Genomic DNA, 17,921 nt, shown 5'->3' with positions numbered 1-17,921 from the left:
GCCAAGTGTCTAACTTGCTTTTGAAAGTTTCCAAGCATGGAGATTCTACAGCTTCTCTAGGTAGCCTGTTCCAATGCTTGACTACTCATAGTCAGAAAGTTTCTCCTAATCTCCAGCCTAAATTTTCTCTGCTACAGCTGAGGCTCGTCCTGGCCACCAACAGTTGCAGTTTTCATCCTCTAATAGTCCTTCAGATATCTGAAGGCTTATCAAATCCCCCCCTTAGTCTTCTCTTCTCCAGGCTAAATAACACTAATCCTTTCAGCCTCTTAATAAGTCTCGTCTCACAGGCCCCAATCATTTTTCTTGCCTTGTGCTGGAATTTGTCCAAAATGTTGACATATTTCTCAAAATATGGGGGCAAAACTGGGTACAATACTCCAGGCAAGGCCTCTCCAGTGCTGAATAGAGCAGAAGAATCATGTCCTTTGATTTGCAATTGACACTCCTGTTAATCCAACCCAGGATGCTGTGGCTTTGGTTTTTTTTAAGCAACAAAAAGCATACTGTTGGCTTGTATTCATCTTATTGTTTACCATAACCCCCAGGTCCTTCTCTGAAGTACTGCAACAAAGCCAGTTATTCACCAATCTGTATTTGTGCATACAGTTATTCCATCCCATTCAATCTCCTTGATTGTGGACCACTTCCAGCCTATCCAGGATCCTATGCCTGCCCTCCAAAGTCTCCACACTTCTACCTAACATAGTGTCATCCATAAATTTTTGGAGTGTGCTCTTGATCCCATCATCCAAATCATTAATGAAGATGATATTGAGCAATACTAGACCCAGGATAGGCTCCTTGGCTAGGGGCCAGAAGTTACACATAAACCAGTTTAAATGATCAGAAGCTGGTTTATACCTGTAACAGAACAGAAGCTCAGTGCGCATAAACAGCTGAAACTGGTTTAAGATAAATCTGCTTGAATGCAGTATCAGCCTTAACTGATTTGGGTCAAACTGGTTTATGAAACTTCTGTCCCAGATCCCTTCCTGGTTTAACTTAAATCAGAGTCCTCCAGCATCCCAGCATGTCCCCCCTTAGTCTTCGGCAATGTGGAGAGGCAGTCAGGAAGGCCAACCGCACCTTGTCATGCATCCACAGATGCATCTCGAGCAGGTCCAAGGAGGTGATCCTCAAAACCTTTGATCAGACTACATTTAGTGCTTAACGATATACAATTTAGTTATATAGGGAGAAATGGGGGAGGTATGAAATACCATAAAAATGACCATAGCATTTGTTTTTTCCAGATTTAAATTTTTCCATTTGTGTGCCCAATCTGTTTTCCCTTCCTTTTAAACAGGGGCACAGCAGGGCAGGCCCTATGAGGAGAGGCTGCGGGACCTGAACCTGTTCAGCCTCCACAAGAGAAGGCTGAGGGGGGATCTTGTGGCCTGTTATAAACTAGTCAGGGGGGATCAGCAGGCATTGGGGAAGTCACTGTTCCCCCGAGCACTGCCAGGAGTGACCAGGAATAACGGTCACAAGCTGGCAGAGGGTAGATTTAGGCGCTACTTCACAGTCAGGGCAGCTAGGGTCTGGAACCAGCTTCCAAGAGAAGTGGTGCAGGCTCCTACCCTGGGGGTGTTTAAGAGGAGGTTAGATGAACATCTTGCTGGGGTCGTTTGACCCCAGTACTCTTTCCTGCCATGGCAGGGGGTCGGACTAGATGATCTGCTCAGGTCCCTTCCGACCCTACCAACTATGAAACTATGTTTTGCAGCCCTGGGCTGGACTGTGTTATCTGCTCCAGAGAGCAGGCTGGCCCTACCCCTATGCTCCCCACCTGGGGCAGTGAGGGCTGGCTGACAAAGGTGGGGGGAGCAATCCCAGCTGAGGATTCAGCCCAGTCTATGGGGAGGAGGGAAGGGGCTGTCCCCCCTCCCCCCAGGCAAACACCAGCTAGTGTCTGGGGCCAGGAGGGGGGTTAAACACCCTTTCCCCAGTTCAAACTTACTGCTGGCTGTGACTGTGGACTACAAATCCCAGAGGCACCTGGAAGCAGGAAGAGAAAATGATAAGCAATTCTGCAGAGTCCTGCTGCTGCCATTGTGGACTGCAAATCCAGAGACCTCAGGGGCAGCGGGAAGAGGAAGTGAACATATAGCCCATGCTAGCTATGTGCCAGAGACCCGTGCTCTAGTGCCCCCTGGCTTCTGGCCTGAGCTACCGCAGGCATGTGGCTGCATTTCTGGACTCAAAGGTAAATGTCTGTTCACTTTTGCTTCAATGTAATCTGTGCAGCTTAGACTAACCTGTACAGACTGGATCAATTCAGCTTTGGGCTTTTTGACTGTCTGTCCTTAACCCTACAGGACCCCTCTTGATATCTCCTCCCACTTTTACCCTTTACATTACACATTCAATTACATTTCTCCTCTAGCATAGGAAGAATAAAAACAATAAGACATATTTGAATCCAACAGCAGTTTATTATCCAGTCACCGTAGATATAATTAAATATTTCCATTATCAGTTAAAGCTTAAATATTAGTTCTGATGACTGCAGAATGTGTACAGTGGGTGCAAAAGCATTAACCATAATGCAATTAACATATCTGAACTTTTTTTAATTTTTAAAGGTCTAGTTGTACATTATCATACTGTAACCATTATGTATGTAATCCCATAAATTACTATGGACATATGCTAGCAAATACTTTTAAAAAAAAATTATCTTCATGATTGAGAGGATGGCAACAGCTTAAAAATATACTATTGTTTTTTGAAAGAGACTTTGCTGGCAGCTATGCAGAATGAAGAACACTATAAAACATTTTATGAGTATTTGCTTTCATTAGCAAACTTATTAACAGAAGAAAACTGTGCATGAAAGATGACACACATAATTAACTTATTTTATAAAATACCCATTTCAGCTCTAGTGTACCAAAATCAATAGGCCAATGTGGGGCACCAGACCATGCATGTCAAAGTTAGTTCAAAATCTATTTTAGAGATTTTATTTATTAGACCATTTTAAGTTCAGTTCCTTAATCTATCTTTTTCAATTGTGCTGCTTTAGGTGATATAATCTAGATGAAACTTGATGTTTCATTAGCACGAAAACTGTTGAAAGTTTAATGAACACCAAAGCGAAAAGAAAAACAGCAGCAGAACTTAAGCCCCCAGTACTTAAGTATTAACTCAGTCTCTTAAAGCTGACAAGGCCCTGATTTGCACTTGACAGTACACTGCTTGAAAGTAATTTTATCTTATTCTTAAATATTGTGCTCTCTATTTTCAAAGAAAGAATCATTGATTAGGCCATATTTATACTATAAAACAAACAACAATTTGCTATCAATTAGTCTCGGTAAGCTGCTTTTCATATGTATCTGTAGATTATTTCTCATGAAAACTTTTCTCTGCTGTCATTCTTACAAACATCTTTACTGCATTTGAAATACTTTATTTGTACTTGTGTGTCCCCACAGAGTCTATCATTGTTACAATGGATACCGAATAATATTGAGACAAATTTATATTTTGTAACCATTACTGAATGACTGTATTGTGGAAATTTGCAGCTACTGACCAGTACAGATGCATTTTAAAATATTTAAGAAGTTTAAAATATTTTAAGAATTGCAACCTGTAGTATTTGAAATTTACATGAAGTAGTTCATAAGTATGTCATCATTTATACAAGCTTAATTTGAAAATAAAATTAAATTGTCTTGGCCTCTTTCCTTTTCATTCAAGTAGTACTATTATAAAGAAAGAATTGATGCTAATTTTCTGAAATGGTAAAACTCATAAAGCAAGTTAATAAGGCAAGTTCATAAAGCAAGTTCCTAATAGGTTCAGTTATTTGTGGCAACCACAACAGTAACCAATTAAGCTCTCTTCGGCTGTTTCTGAATAATGAAGTGGTACCTTCTGAATGGCATGCATGGCTGTAAGAAAGGCAAAATTCTTTTCAAAATTTCTTGCAAGTTACTTCTAGAACATTTCAATGGGTGCATAACACCTTAACATTCCAATATTAAAAATAAAATTGAGGACTAACTAGAGTGCAGTAAGCTTCAAAAAGTTTGAAGTCCACCTGGGAATTCATTATTTAATCTGGGATCTTGTGCTTGTCACTCAGCATGATGACAGTATGAAAGAAGGAAATGCTTCAGTGCAGTTTTGCAAGTAAAAATACTCATTCAAATATTAAAGACAAATCTTCAGACCTAAGCAATTTTTAAAAAGACAGTTGTTCAACTCGACTGAGCACAAAAAATTATCCTATAAACAGCAATCACCTAATGTCAAAAAACAAATATATTATTTTTGTAACCAACAGTTAGCCACTTCACTTTACGTACAGCGATGCTTGTCCGCACATCAGAGCAGGGGCACGCCCTTAAAGGTACACTTTCAGCACAGTATGTAGGGAATTGGATGCAAAACTCCCAACAAAATGAATAGGTTCTGGACAGCTATGTCCTCTCATGTTTAATATCAATACCTTACATATTTGTCATAAAAATCCTGTTTCTTACTGTATTTAGAATGCAAATACTAAAATGAAAACAACTTTTAGCAAAACAAGTGTATTTACTTGCACCATGCAAGGCTTGGTCTCGTGAACTTGAACCACTAACAGCCCTTAGATATTTACAAGTTCAAAATGACAATCTTTTCATAGTTACAGAGTTTTTGCATTAGTTTACAAATGTTACAGGACACTCTCTGGGCAAAAACAAAAAAAATACACCAAGGACAAAAATATAGAAGCAACTTTTAAAGTAATACAAAAAAAGAAGGCAGGATAACTTCTAAAAATCTGGAAAACGAACACTGCTATGGTAGACAAAGTAAAGTTAGAGATACAATCACTAAAAATGCATCTTTCCTGTTTTCAGGGGGAAAAAGCTAAACATATTCCCAAAGAAAAGGTCCAAGTAAACAATCACAACGCAAATTACTTTGGTATGCCAATTTACTGTTAAGATAGTTTTTTTTTTTTTAATCTGCAAGTCAATTAATAAGGCAAATATGATCAGAGGCTTGAGAGCCTTGAACATGACTGGATAAAAGAAAAAGTTCAAAAATAATTTTAAGACAAGCAAAGGTAGTAGTTACACTGTAAACATGAAACCTTTTCAAAGAAATAAACTGAGTACACTTCATAAAGCAATAGTCCTATTTAAGAGACATTTAGAAAAAAAAAAATCAATCTGCTCCCATACTTTAAGGCAGACACAAGAATTAACAGTAGTCTCTCTGGTTTTATGAAAAACAGATCACTACCATTATTTTCAATTGTATTAAAATTGCATACAATAACCAAATATGTAAGTCAAATGTAATAGCTTTTAATAATGGATGCAGACTTGCTTTTCTGAAGAAATACTATTTCTCCTTTTAGGAATAAGCTACACAGAATTAAAACATTTGCTAGCATGGTTATGTTTGAATAAATCAAATTCTCACACAAGTTCCTTCAGGTCTTTCAAGTGCACTACCCTTCTAAGAAGACTGCTAAACAACTACCATTTTGAAGCTACATTAAATGTATTATACTTTGTCTATATAAATAGTTTGGTATCAGCTTATGTGTACATTTATAACTCTTTATTTTTTATGTTCAACTCTAGCAACTGATAGAATAGTTTAGGCCAGTGAAAGTGCTTAAGTATTTATTACCAGATTTAAAAATACCTTTATGAAAACATGCATAGCCACAAAACAAAACATTTTTTGTTAAATCTTTGTATTTCTGCCTCTCGTCCTATACAGCATTCACACTGCAGGTCATCTTTTGTTCAACTGCTTTATATTCTAAACCCCTCAAAAGCATGAAAGAAAGATTTTAAAACATTGGAATTTACATTAAATTGAAAAAAATAGCTATGTTCTAGAAACAAGTTGTAAAAGTGCTGCATAAATTAACGTTGTGATGTACATTTTTCCAGAAGACTAAACTACACTGTGCATGGGACATGACATGCTGAAACTACCAAATAGAGAATACAAAAATATAAAAATTCTATAGAGTAACAGCAGAATAAGCCACAGTGCAATCTTTCCTAGTCTTTTGGAAGCTGTGACTGCATACGTCCTCTACACTGAGCTCTCCCAATAAGTTCTCTTTTGCATTCATGGCATGATAGTGCAGAACTGCTATAAAACACAGCTTTAACAATCTCATGATGTAAACTACGACTGCAAATTTTTACTTGGGACATTAGCTCTTATACAACTGCCCTTTTGTACTTCCATTTAAACATTTTTTATTAGAGGAGTAAGGCCAGTCTAGTTAAAGAAATGAAACCCTGAATTCAAACTGGAAGTCCTACAAAATGTTATTTCTACCATTTATCAGACCAACATTACATGAACTAGATCATCTGCTCAGGGCTTTAAGAAAAAGGCCTTCTGTATGTTCTCTGCAGTTACTTGTTCAACCTCCATTGTATAAGTGCAGAGCCATACAAGTGTGAAACCCTTCCTGCTAAAACTTGGAAATTAATTTTCTTTCTACTGTATATTCAGCGTTAAACTGTAACAAAAAAAACAGACAAAAAATTGTAAACTAGTTCTGAAACAAGCTAACCAAATTTCTTGAAAACTAGAAGAAACCCTAAACTGTTTTTAAAAAAAAGTTAGTGGTTTAACACACTACCAACTCTGTGGAATACATTCATAACCATCAGTGCATTCCAAATGCACCTTGAGCAGTTTTATTTTCACATCTTCAAATATCAGTGTACCATAAAAAAAGTGACTGCTCTAATGGGAAAGAGACAGCACATCAATTTGGTTATTTTACATATTAACAGAATCTAGAGTTCATTTCTCATATACAGAGGTTCTGATTCCAAGTTATTTTTTTAAGAAATGATAAATTACCAGTAGCAAGTAGCTTAGCTAGAACAGAAAGCTTTTAAGCAAATACAGATGTGGAACAAGAAATCCACATATTGTCAGAATGCTCCAATATGACAACAGCATGTCTTGACATATGGGAACATTGCTTAGATGACGTATTAACTCAGTCATGCAGACAAAGTGAAAGGTCAAACCACAGATATTATACAGAGAATTATATATTCCAAATATTGAATCTTATTTATCAAAGGTAAGGGGATGTGACCAAATTAAAAAGTGCATTGCTATCTTAATGATACCAGACAAAGGACGAACAAGCATACATGTATTGACCATGTTGTTTTTGTTTTCTACTATACAATAATTACCAAGACATTTCTTCGGATCATTACATATTTTGTCTTCTGGCCGCTGAAAAACTAGGTAGAAACAATTAACACATTTTAAATACAGTATATGATGTTTGTGCATAAAGGTCTACATAATTTTCCTAGGTTTTTTTTTTCTGAAGCCAAGATAAGAGAGTTTAAGTATACCACTAAAAATGATGTCTCTTTTAAACTAATTTGGAATAATAATATAAATGAGGCCATTTCTTCTTAGAGTGAGCATTGTTATTTATAACTTTTAACTCTTTTCCTGTTGGCCATCTCTGTCTACTGTATAAACTATTACAGAATTTCCAGAAAAATATATCCTCTACCAGTAACTTACAATGCACATAAAAAATACCTACAAAAGGGAATTACCCATTCGCAACCTGTCCATCTTCGTAATTCATTGCTCAGCTCATTCCATCTATTCAATTTTAAACACAGACTAAATTGTGAGCTGTGGTTAACTTTAATCATTTTAGTATGTGGACATCTGTATTTAAAAATATTTTCCTAATTAGGAGTTATAATATGACAGCTAATTTTATTTTATCACAGTATATATGGCATTTCTTAATTTAGCAACAGAAAGGCACAATTAAGCCATTAAGTACAGTACCTGAATTTTATCGTTTAGAACCAATGCCAACTTAAACATTTCACACTTTAGAAGGTATTGAAGGAAATTTCAGATTTTAAAAACCAGTATCACTAAATTTGGTCCATTAGAAATATTTGCTGGGTTAAACAGCTGGAGGTGGGATTTGGGAAGGATAGAGGAAAGCAAATAAAATGTTTCATTAGAGCAACTTGTGGTCCAATAATGCAAATAAGTTATTATGAAATGAAAAATCAGAGCATAAATGGAGCTTTCAGATCAGCTGTCAGACTCGTCATCAATATGTCAAAAACATACAGGCACAGAATGATGTGCATCAGATATGCACACAAACACAATCTCACCCCCTCGTGCGCACACTCTCTCTATCTCCCTACCCCTTCTCTCCCCACCTCCCCCCAGTACAGCAATAAGACTAGACATCGCATTTATGGAGCACAGCTTTTCCCAAGGAACTGATATTTGGGTTTTGACCCAATATTATAAAGAGATGTGCAATTTCCTTTAAATGCACTGCCTATCATTTATTGCCGTTTAAGAGAATACCCTGCTAAAGCAAAGCTCACAAGTCTGCCCTCCGCAAACTAGTGCAGTTTTTCTTACGTTAATAAACAACTACTCCCTTCTTCCCACATCAGGTTATCAAGTCTGCATCAAGATAGACCAATCAAAAGAAACAGACACGGAACAAAAAACATGAGAGAAAATCCAACCATTCCGTAAGTAATATAACGATAGGGAAGTTCAACCTCCATGCGCTGTCTTGCTTGTCGTATGTTGTCACATGGGATGCAGAACAATTTGCAGGCCAACGGGATGGTGACTTTTTTCATTGCTGTTTTTGTTAACAACAGACACACTACTCCAATCAATAACCGCAATATGGCTTTTCCAAACAAAGTCACAGTGAAAGGGGAAAAAGCTAAAGGCAATGCATCTGGGGTAGGATCTACTGTTAGACCCAACATGTAATTAACATGAGAGCCGCATGCAACTCCTGCACCGCAGCCCAGAATCTGAGCAGTATCTCCTCGTGATGTGCTCCATGTGTCAAGAGTAAAGGAAAAAATCCCCAAGGCTAAATGAAGGCTGATGATAATAAGGGGCGCATATTTGTAAGTTAAGTTGAAGTTATCAATCAGGTCCACAGCTGGATGGAAGACAACCAAGATCAGAATAGCATACAGAAATCCAACAATAACATCCTGTGGAAAGGACATAAAAAGAATACAGCAGTTTAGTATAACGTATAGTATCGTACTGCATTTCAGATTTAATTCTTAAATAGTTATTTCAAGCATTTATTTCTTATTGTACATGAGATTAACATATAAAGAATTTGAGTTATTCCATGCTAAATACATTGCCAGATTTTTGGCATTTCCTTACTTTTCCCCTTTCACAATTTAGTTTTGGTTTAGCTGTAGGTAAAGGGACTGTACCTGCTCCCTTAGTAACGCACTGTATAAGATATCTAAGATTCTGCAGAGGGGCTTTAGTATGTACAGGTTATTATGGCATTACCAAATTATGGTACAAACCAGATGGCTTTTCCCTAAGCAAGCAATGCTTCAAGAAAGGAGAATAATTTCTACCTCTGCTTATCTTAAAAGGAAATTAAGAACTCTACTGTGGTTTAACAAAACATTTTTGATGATAATCTTCATTCTTTTATGGTCGTCTCCAAGATGCAGGAACTCTGCTTTTGAATACTTATGACTTTTTTTCCTTTTAATCGTTGTGCAAAATTAGCCTACAAGAGCCCTTCTGAATACTAATAAAGCACCTCTCACTCTTAAGTGTGAAATGGCTGAGAAATGATAACTCAGACTGCCATACAAAAAATGATACTTAGGTTTACATTTAAAGAAAAATGAAACAGGTACACAGCAGTAGCTAGACAAATACAGAGTACACCATCAATTCTACATTAGGGACAAGTATGGCAAATATCAGTTCTTCAGCAGTAAGGTAGTTTAACAGAATGGAGTCCTTCAGAAGTCAACTAGAACACTGCTATATACTCACTTCTTTGAACTACTATCTTTCCATGGATAAGAATGTTCTCATGTTAAAAAGAGTCTTAGTAGCAGCAATATTGTTTCCTGAATATAAACACTTTAATCCTCTACTAAGAACCCTGCAAGAGAATATAACTCTGTAATTTGAAAATATTGGTGTTAAACATAAAAACTTTGGCAGCAACTCAATCCAATTTGCTTCAGTCTTGACCAACAGCAAAAAGATTTTCATGCATATAGTGAAATGGTATTATTGTACATTATCTACATACAAGCCTTTGAAAGCAGAGCTTTTGGAGGTGGCCATCAATCGAGTGGTCTTAAGCCCCATCTGAAGTTGAAGGGTTCTGACATTTGTACCCTCCCCCTAACCATCTGCAAAAAGGGTAAAACCCACCGTATATACCAGGCTTGTCCAACACGCAGCTGACCAAGCCATTTTCTGAGGCCTGAGGTCCCTTGCTCAGGATCAGGGAGGGGAGGGGAGCTTCTCACTCCTGTGGAGCCGAGCTCGTCACATGAGCCAGGTCCTGCCACTGCCATCCCAAGGGCAGCATGGTGCAGGGCTGCCCCAGCCGCGCCTGACAGGACGAGCTAGGGACAGCACCTGCTCTCACATCTCTCCGGCTCGGCCCCTTGCCCTCGGCATCCCACCTGCCTTTGGGGACCCGCCAGGCTCAGCAGCTGTGGGGCAGGAAACAGGGCATGGTGCTTGGTGCAGGCAGTTGGCAGGGCAGCCCTGGGGGGCCGTTGGCAGGCGGGGTCCTGGCATGACCTCTGTGGGGCGAGGTGACAGGAGCCGGTGTCTGCTGGACTCCGCGATCTGGGCTCACAACGCTGAGGCTGCCAGGGCTGCATGAGTGGGCAGCCAGGCACCACGGTGAGTGGGGCCATGCGGGTGAGGAGCTGCGGTGCAGCAGCCACCTCTCTCAGGCCCCCCTTGGGCAGTGCCAGCTCGTGGGGCTCTGCTGCTCAGGGGATGGGGATGTGGAGCTATTTATTTCTCCCCTTCAGTCTCTGGGGCAGTAGCTGACTGGATGCAGAATGGGTCCCTCCTGCCCCTATCCACCAGCAGCTACCATGAATCTTGCAGTAACAGGCAGGTGCAGTAGGGCTGCACAGGCAGGATCTCTCTGGCCCAGGACAGAGGGTGTTTGACTATGGCTCGCTGGCCCGCTGGGTGATAAGTTCATGATCCAGTCCCACATTCAAAAAGGTTGGACACCCCTGGTATATACTGTCAGGTATGAATCAGATGAACAGTAACACAGTTCAGTAACTAAAAAAGGAACTAATAAATGAAAAGTTCCTCACAGATCACATCTTTTATCACATATACAATTGTCTTCCAAAGTGTAGCCTAAGTGATTGAAATTCTCAAGCAGGAAAGGAAGATCACCATCACTGCATTAAAAAGCTATAGAAAATGAGAATCACGCAATGAGATTAATTAGTTTTGCCACACCTAAACATATGATCATGAAGAATATCATGTTTCCTCATAGATCACTCACTGGCATAAATGTGTAATCAGAGACAGGTTTACAGTCTATCAGATTAGCCTCCTAAATTACTAATTCAAGACTCACAGGTATTAGAAATTTAGGGGGTAGGACTGATTGAGACCACTCCCTTGTAAGAATGATGATTAGGAAAATGAATTGCCCAAAAAAACCAAACAATCAGGTGAATTTATACAGAGTGGAGCATTACCAGTATTTTATTCAGACAGAAGCAGAGCAGAGTTGCACCTTTTAAACTAACTAATTCAAAACGCCCTGCTACCATTTTTCGGTGCAGTGGTGCTAATACATGTAACGCCAGAGTCTGCTGGAGCATGTTTATTTCCAGGCTCCAGCTGACTCAATCAAGTCCGCTCCAACGCACTGGCCGGCTCCCTGCATGTGTATAGGAGCCCTTAGTCTGCTGACTTCTTGCTTTTTCTGATCACGAATTCTATCACACTGTATGATCACTTCCTCCCTAGTCTCCCCATCATCTTCACATCCATTGTCGTCCCCCTGATTTACTCCTGGCAGGTCAGGATGTTATGTCTTGTGGTTGTGAGATGGGGTCACCTATGTAGTTCTAGTAACAGGTTAGATAAGGATTTTTCTTAGGGCAGTTTGGATAGGGATCATCCTGCTTTCGGCAAGGAGTTGGACTAGAAGACCTCCTGAGGTCCCTTCCAGCCCTACTTTTCTATTATTCAATGATATTTGCCAGTGGAGGGGGGCTGAAATCATGATCCCAGGCTCCTTCTGCACTGACAAGTTGAAAGTTGGGTACTCATAAGTCTGGGGCCAGACAACCAATCAGCTGATTGTGAGCTCTGGCCCTAAAAGTGCACTGGGATCACAAACCAGACCTGGTGCAGTCTTGGAGCCAGGGCTGACAATGAGCTAGTTACTGACCCTGACCCAGCCCCTGACTGCAGCCCAGGTTATAAACCAGCCATAAGAATTTTCCAATATATTACTTTACGTCTTGTTTCCAATTTTATGGTGCCTTAAATTGAATGTACATGTAGCACCCTTGCCATTGATGCTGTGATTAAACACATTAATCAAAACATTAAACATAACAGGTAGACCAGGGCCTGAGAGGCTGAAAGGCATTCACTAATGTATGAGAGAAGATTGCCATTTGCTATTAAGAACCACAACTGTCAGGGAAGCATTGTGAATGATGCCTTGGATGACCTTGCTGATGACAATAAGATGTGGGGCGAGGTGGACACACTTGAAGGGAGAGAGAAGCTGCAAATAGATTTAGACAGACTACAGAAGTGGGCAGATGAGAACAGGATGGGGTTCAACATAGACAAATGCAGGGTGCTGCACCTGGGGAGAAGGAATCCACAGCATACATACAAGCTGGGGAGTTCCCCTCTTGAAAGCACAGAGGCGAAACGGGATCTTGGAGTCATTACTGACTCATCGGGGCGATCAACAGCAAATTCTCCCCAGTACCACCTGGGGTGATGAGGAACAATGGTAATAAGCTGATGGAGAATAGGTTTAGGTTAGACATCAGAAGGCAATATTTTACAGTTAGGGTGGCCAAAATCTGAAACCAACTTCCCAGGGAAGTGGTCCTTGCCCCTACCTTGGGCAAATTCAAGAGGAGGTTGAGCTACATGTGAAGGAAGGTTGGATGATCACCTGTCTGGGTCTTGTGAACCCAGCATTCATTCCTGCCTGTGGCAGGGGTTCAGGCTAGATGATCTGTTCAGGTCCCTCCTGACCCTAGCTCCTATGAAACCACTTTTACCAAGAGTAGAATGGAGGGAGTGGAGCATGGGAAAAGGCTGAAGTTGTAATTGTTTAAAGAAATGGAAGAGATAATGATTTGTTGTGTTAAACAGCTGCTTTCTTTTAAAAAACAAAATGAAACAAAGTACATTAATTATTGAACAAGGGAAATAAAGCGCCTTTACATCGTAATTACAGGAATAAGGACAAAGATAGGTAAACTGGACAGGATATGTGAACCCAGGACTATTGCCAGGCAACATTTTAGCATTTTTTTTCCTTTGGGGTAGGTTCTAGGGGACCAAGGACCTCCAATGTAATACACCACCGCCATGTGTGCTCAAAGGATTAAGGGAGATCTCCCAAGATGAATCATCTTTGTGGGACAGAAATGCAGGAACCAGTGTGCTAATCTTTAGCTGTACTCCCAGAAACTGGGTTCAATAGCTACCACTAAGAACTAGGCAGTCCACCCCATTTCCCGGAAGGTGGTAGGTAGGCAGCTAAAGGACAGAAAAAAAAATCAAGGGCTGGTTGGAATGTACAGGGGGGACTACCATTGAAAGACCAGGAGTGAGGTAGTAGGAACCTTGCCTCCAAGCACCGTCCACTGGCAAAGGATCACTACTGCATTTCTTTCTACTAGCAGACATTATTATCATGCAGCAAAGATCCTTGCAGTGAGCCTTGCAGTGCTCAGTCTGCCCTGCCAGTGCACTGGGAGCCCACTTAACCCAAGAGATGCTCTGTTCTTGATAATGCTCTATTATCTTCCAATCTTCAGCAGTTTCAGTTCTCCACTTCACCCAGGGAAATAGTTGCTCTGCATCTCCACCCCATCTTCCTCTTCCATCTATGCATTGCTACAAGCTCAGCAACCATCTGTGGCTGCGTCTTTGACATATCTATCAGATTGCTTCTTGCCAGGTTTTGGCCAGTCTGCTTCCTTCACACGTAGCTCAACCCCCCGGAGGAGGTAATCCAACACTGATGACAGGCATGACACTGTCTGTTTTGGACAGGCATCTACCTGATCATCAACAGATATAAAGTTTGAAGGAGGACGGGTCCAGAACAAGACAGCACCAAATCCTGTTGCATCTCTTTCATATTTGTACAGGTCACACGTGTTGTCTCTGATCCTGAAATAATAGAGAAGTGGGGGCCAAAGTGGCCAACCCATGGAAAGGCCACTATGCACTGTGAGATCATATTTGGCTAACCATTTGATTATGGCGGTATGAAGATGTAGACAGACAACACTTATATCAATGTATCCTATACCACTATCATTTCACCTGACTCTGAGGTACTTGTATGCTGGATCTGCCTAAGTTATACTGATTTAGGACTGTGCATCATCTCTCCACTACTTTCTTTTCTAAACCAGTTTAATATCCACTAGTATAATTGGTATGTATCATCCAGTTCTTGATGCCATGCACCACTCTTACTTTTGGGGCAATGCTAGTTACAATTATTGGCAAAGGAGACTAACAATATAGTTCATTTGAAAGATACTGGCACTGACAGGTGCCAATGCCTTCTTTAGGCAAATATAATTTGGAGTCTGCTTTTCTCAACACTTAAAAACTACACTTCCCCAGGGCTGTAACTAGAGACTACACTGTTCTTAGAAAAGTCTCTCTTATATACACTATGCCAGAACTCAAGTGTCCATTTTATTCTCTTAAAATAGACAGGCTGCCTTTTTATATAAGTGATGTTAAAATGTCTGCAGATTCTGAGAGTATGTTGCTTCATGCTGCAGACTTCTGTTGCATCACTTCCCTTGTTCACAGAGAATGTAAAGTTATTATACAGGAGTTAAGGCAGCCCGGGCTGCAATGCTGTGGAATACCAGTGATGCTCAGTTCTACAACTGTTTCATCAAATTGAGAGTACATGGCTTTCATGCTGTAGGTCTGAAATAGAAACCTGTACTTGAGCTAGAAACAAGCAGCTGCTCTGCTCAAAATCTTCTCTAGCAGCCACAGCATGCATGCTTTGTCTCCAACTCATAGTTGGTGAAAAATTGGAGAGGGTTCAGAGAAGAGCCACAAAAATGACTGGAAAACATGCCTTAGATTTAAAGACTCAAGGGGCACATCTATACACGTTATCAAAGAGAAACGATAAACTCCAGCACATATGCTGGAATTTATTGCTTCCAGGCACACCGTTTGAACATGCACCTGGGACTGCAACATGTTGAGCCAGGTCAGAGCAGCCTCAGCTAGCAGGGAGCCCAGGGGGAAGGAGGACAGGGGGTGTCAGCCTGCCAGTCCAGAGCTGCTCTTGCCTGGCCGGTACATGATGGTGTTCCAGTGTGGAGCTAGCTGCCAAGCATGCTCAGGCCCCAGCCAACCCCGTCAGCAACATGTATGCGTTGCTGTGAAGTAAAGAACAGTACCTGTATTTACAAGTACCACCCTGGGACAGAGTTAATTAGAACCACAGAAAGTTAGGGTTGGAAGGGACCTCAGGAGGTCACATCTAGTCCAACCCCCTGCTCAAAGCAGGACCAGCCCCAAATGTATCTTCCCAGCCAAAGCTTTGTCTAGCCGGGTTTTGAAAACCTCCAAGGATGGAGCTTCCACCACCTCTCTGGGTAACCTGTCCCAGTGTTTTACTACCCTCCTAGTGCGAACATTCTTCCTAATATCCAGCCTAAACTTCCCTGGCTGCAAGTTGAGAGTCGTTCTGTCATCTGTCACCACTGAGAACAGTCCAGCTCCATCCTCTTTCAAACCTCCCTTTAGATAGTTGAAGGCTGCTGTAAAATCCCCCCTCAGTCTTCTCTCCTCTGGAATAAATAAGCCCAGTTCCCTCAGTCTTTTCTTATAAGTCATGTCCCCCAGTCCCCTCACCATTTTTGTTGCCTGCCGCTGAACTCTCTCCAATTTGCCAATTAGTTTACTCTGTCTTAACAGCACCACACATGTGTAGAGGTGATGTTTTACTGTACAGCTAATTAAGCAGCTCTGCAGTAAACATCACTGCGACATGCCCAAAGAACTATCTACTTAGCTTATGAAAATGAAAAAGCTAATCACCACCTTCAAGTACTCATATGAGAAACCAAAATTTGATAATACAGAGCTCATAATCTAATAATATAGTCTAGCAGACAAAGGTATAAGCAGATCACTGGAAGCTGAAGCTATACAATTCAGTCTGTAAACTTGCATACATCTTTTAACAGTGATGACAATCAGCCAGTGGAATTACTTAGCAGAAATTAGAGCAATTCACTATTCACATGATGATTTTTAAATCAAACCAGATTTCTATAAGGTATGTTCTAGTTCATTAATTTCCATATGTCTTTTGATCTCTTTCATATAGTAGGTAGGATTAAACAGCTGTACAATGATCTCTTCTGGTCTTACAATCATTAATCACCTTCCAGGATGAAGGGAGGGTTTGCGGGGGAAGGAGGTTAGCTGTGTTAGTTTGGAGTTAGGCAGAAAGTAGGGCAGCATGGCACCTTAGAGACTAAGTGGTTCAGAGGCATGAGCTTTTGTAGGCAACAACCTACTCTGTTGATGCCATGCCTATACATGAAGGTTTTTACTTTTGTAGCTCTCTCAAACTTTAGTCTCCCATGCACAGAACATGTTATGTCCATGTCCCATGAACTGCTGTCTGAATCAGAAACCTTTATGAGCAAAAAATGAACCTCTCCTGGGTGTTCATTTTTTTCTCATTAAGTTCTTTATGGCTTGGATACTTGGCAGCACTCCCCACAAGCTGCATGCATTTCTGTATCATCTGGTGAAAGGGACCAGAGATGGATATCTGATGTCAATGGGAGAGTCTGGCCGGAGAAACTTCCATTTTAGGAGATGCAGGATCAAGGAGATAAAGGGAGGGACTCCAGAACTTTCACCAGCACTTTTCTTTTAGACACACAGCTAAAGAGAGAACAAATTGTAAACAAGAACAAAGAGGAAAACTGCAGTGGAGAGGAGGCAGTAACGAACATGAGGCTCAATATGAACAAGGACAGGGAAAATGAAGCAGTGACTAAACTAAGTACTGTGCTCTCTAGTTATGCAGGTTTCTTTCTGTAGAGTATAACTTGGAATTTTCTTCCTTTTTGCCTCATGAAGTTCAAACATTTAAGCTTTGGGGCACAATGTCTGTCTTACCATTTATACACAATCTTATTGCTAATTGCCAGTTTAGAAACTATAAGTTTTAGCCTCTGTGCTGTATTAGCATACTATCTAGAATGAAATAAAATTATTAGTATTTTTTGATCCATGCAAGCCTTATCATTAACTCACAGAACTAGCATGGGCAAAGCATCAAGACAGTTGGAGCAAATAGTGTCTGCACTGGTAAAGATATGAATGAGACCTTTACATATGTCTAAGTCTTGAAATTTTGAAGAGTACTGTAAAAATACAGAAATTAAAGTGTTACTACTTTCTGTACTTATTTTGTCATTTCTCATTCAATATTGATTTTCACTTCCTTTCAGTTTAAAAGGGAAGATTCAATTAATAACACAAATTTCACCTTACACTTTAATTATTCTGTTCACCAACACTAAAGGCAATTTCAACATAGCTCAGCATAGTTTATCCCCCTTCAGGCTATGCAACACAAGTAACAATGTTTTTATAATCCATACCCAAATAGCAGCTGTTTAAAGATCCTGTTGGAAAGAAACATTTTAAATGGTACTCGAAATTCTAAGAAAAAAAAACACTCCTACACATTTTCATAGATTTCATAGACATCAGGGCTGGAAGGGACCTCGGGAGATCATCGAGTCCAGCCCCCTGCCCAAAGGGCAGGAAGTCAGCTGGGG

At 40.3% G+C, this 17,921-nt stretch overlaps 1 protein-coding gene across 1 annotated transcript in view; it reads right to left on the bottom strand.

Annotated features, from left to right (window-relative positions):
* Positions 1-2,671: 2,671 nt before the first annotated feature.
* SGPP1 (sphingosine-1-phosphate phosphatase 1) overlaps positions 2,672-17,921 on the bottom strand; it is a 38,207-nt gene continuing 22,957 nt past the window's right edge. The window contains exon 3 of the mRNA XM_019550842.1: positions 2,672-9,029. Coding sequence (XP_019406387.1) covers positions 8,478-9,029 — 552 coding nt within the window. The 3' untranslated portion in view covers positions 2,672-8,477. The remainder of the gene's footprint in view (positions 9,030-17,921) is intronic.

The sequence above is a fragment of the Crocodylus porosus genome, unplaced genomic scaffold (genome assembly GCF_001723895.1).
Source record: "Crocodylus porosus isolate Cpor-Errol unplaced genomic scaffold, CroPor_comp1, whole genome shotgun sequence".
Classification (NCBI taxonomy): Eukaryota; Metazoa; Chordata; order Crocodylia; family Crocodylidae; genus Crocodylus; species Crocodylus porosus.
The sequence above is the reverse complement of the archived record's forward strand: the minus strand, read 5'-3'. Positions and strand labels throughout refer to the sequence as shown.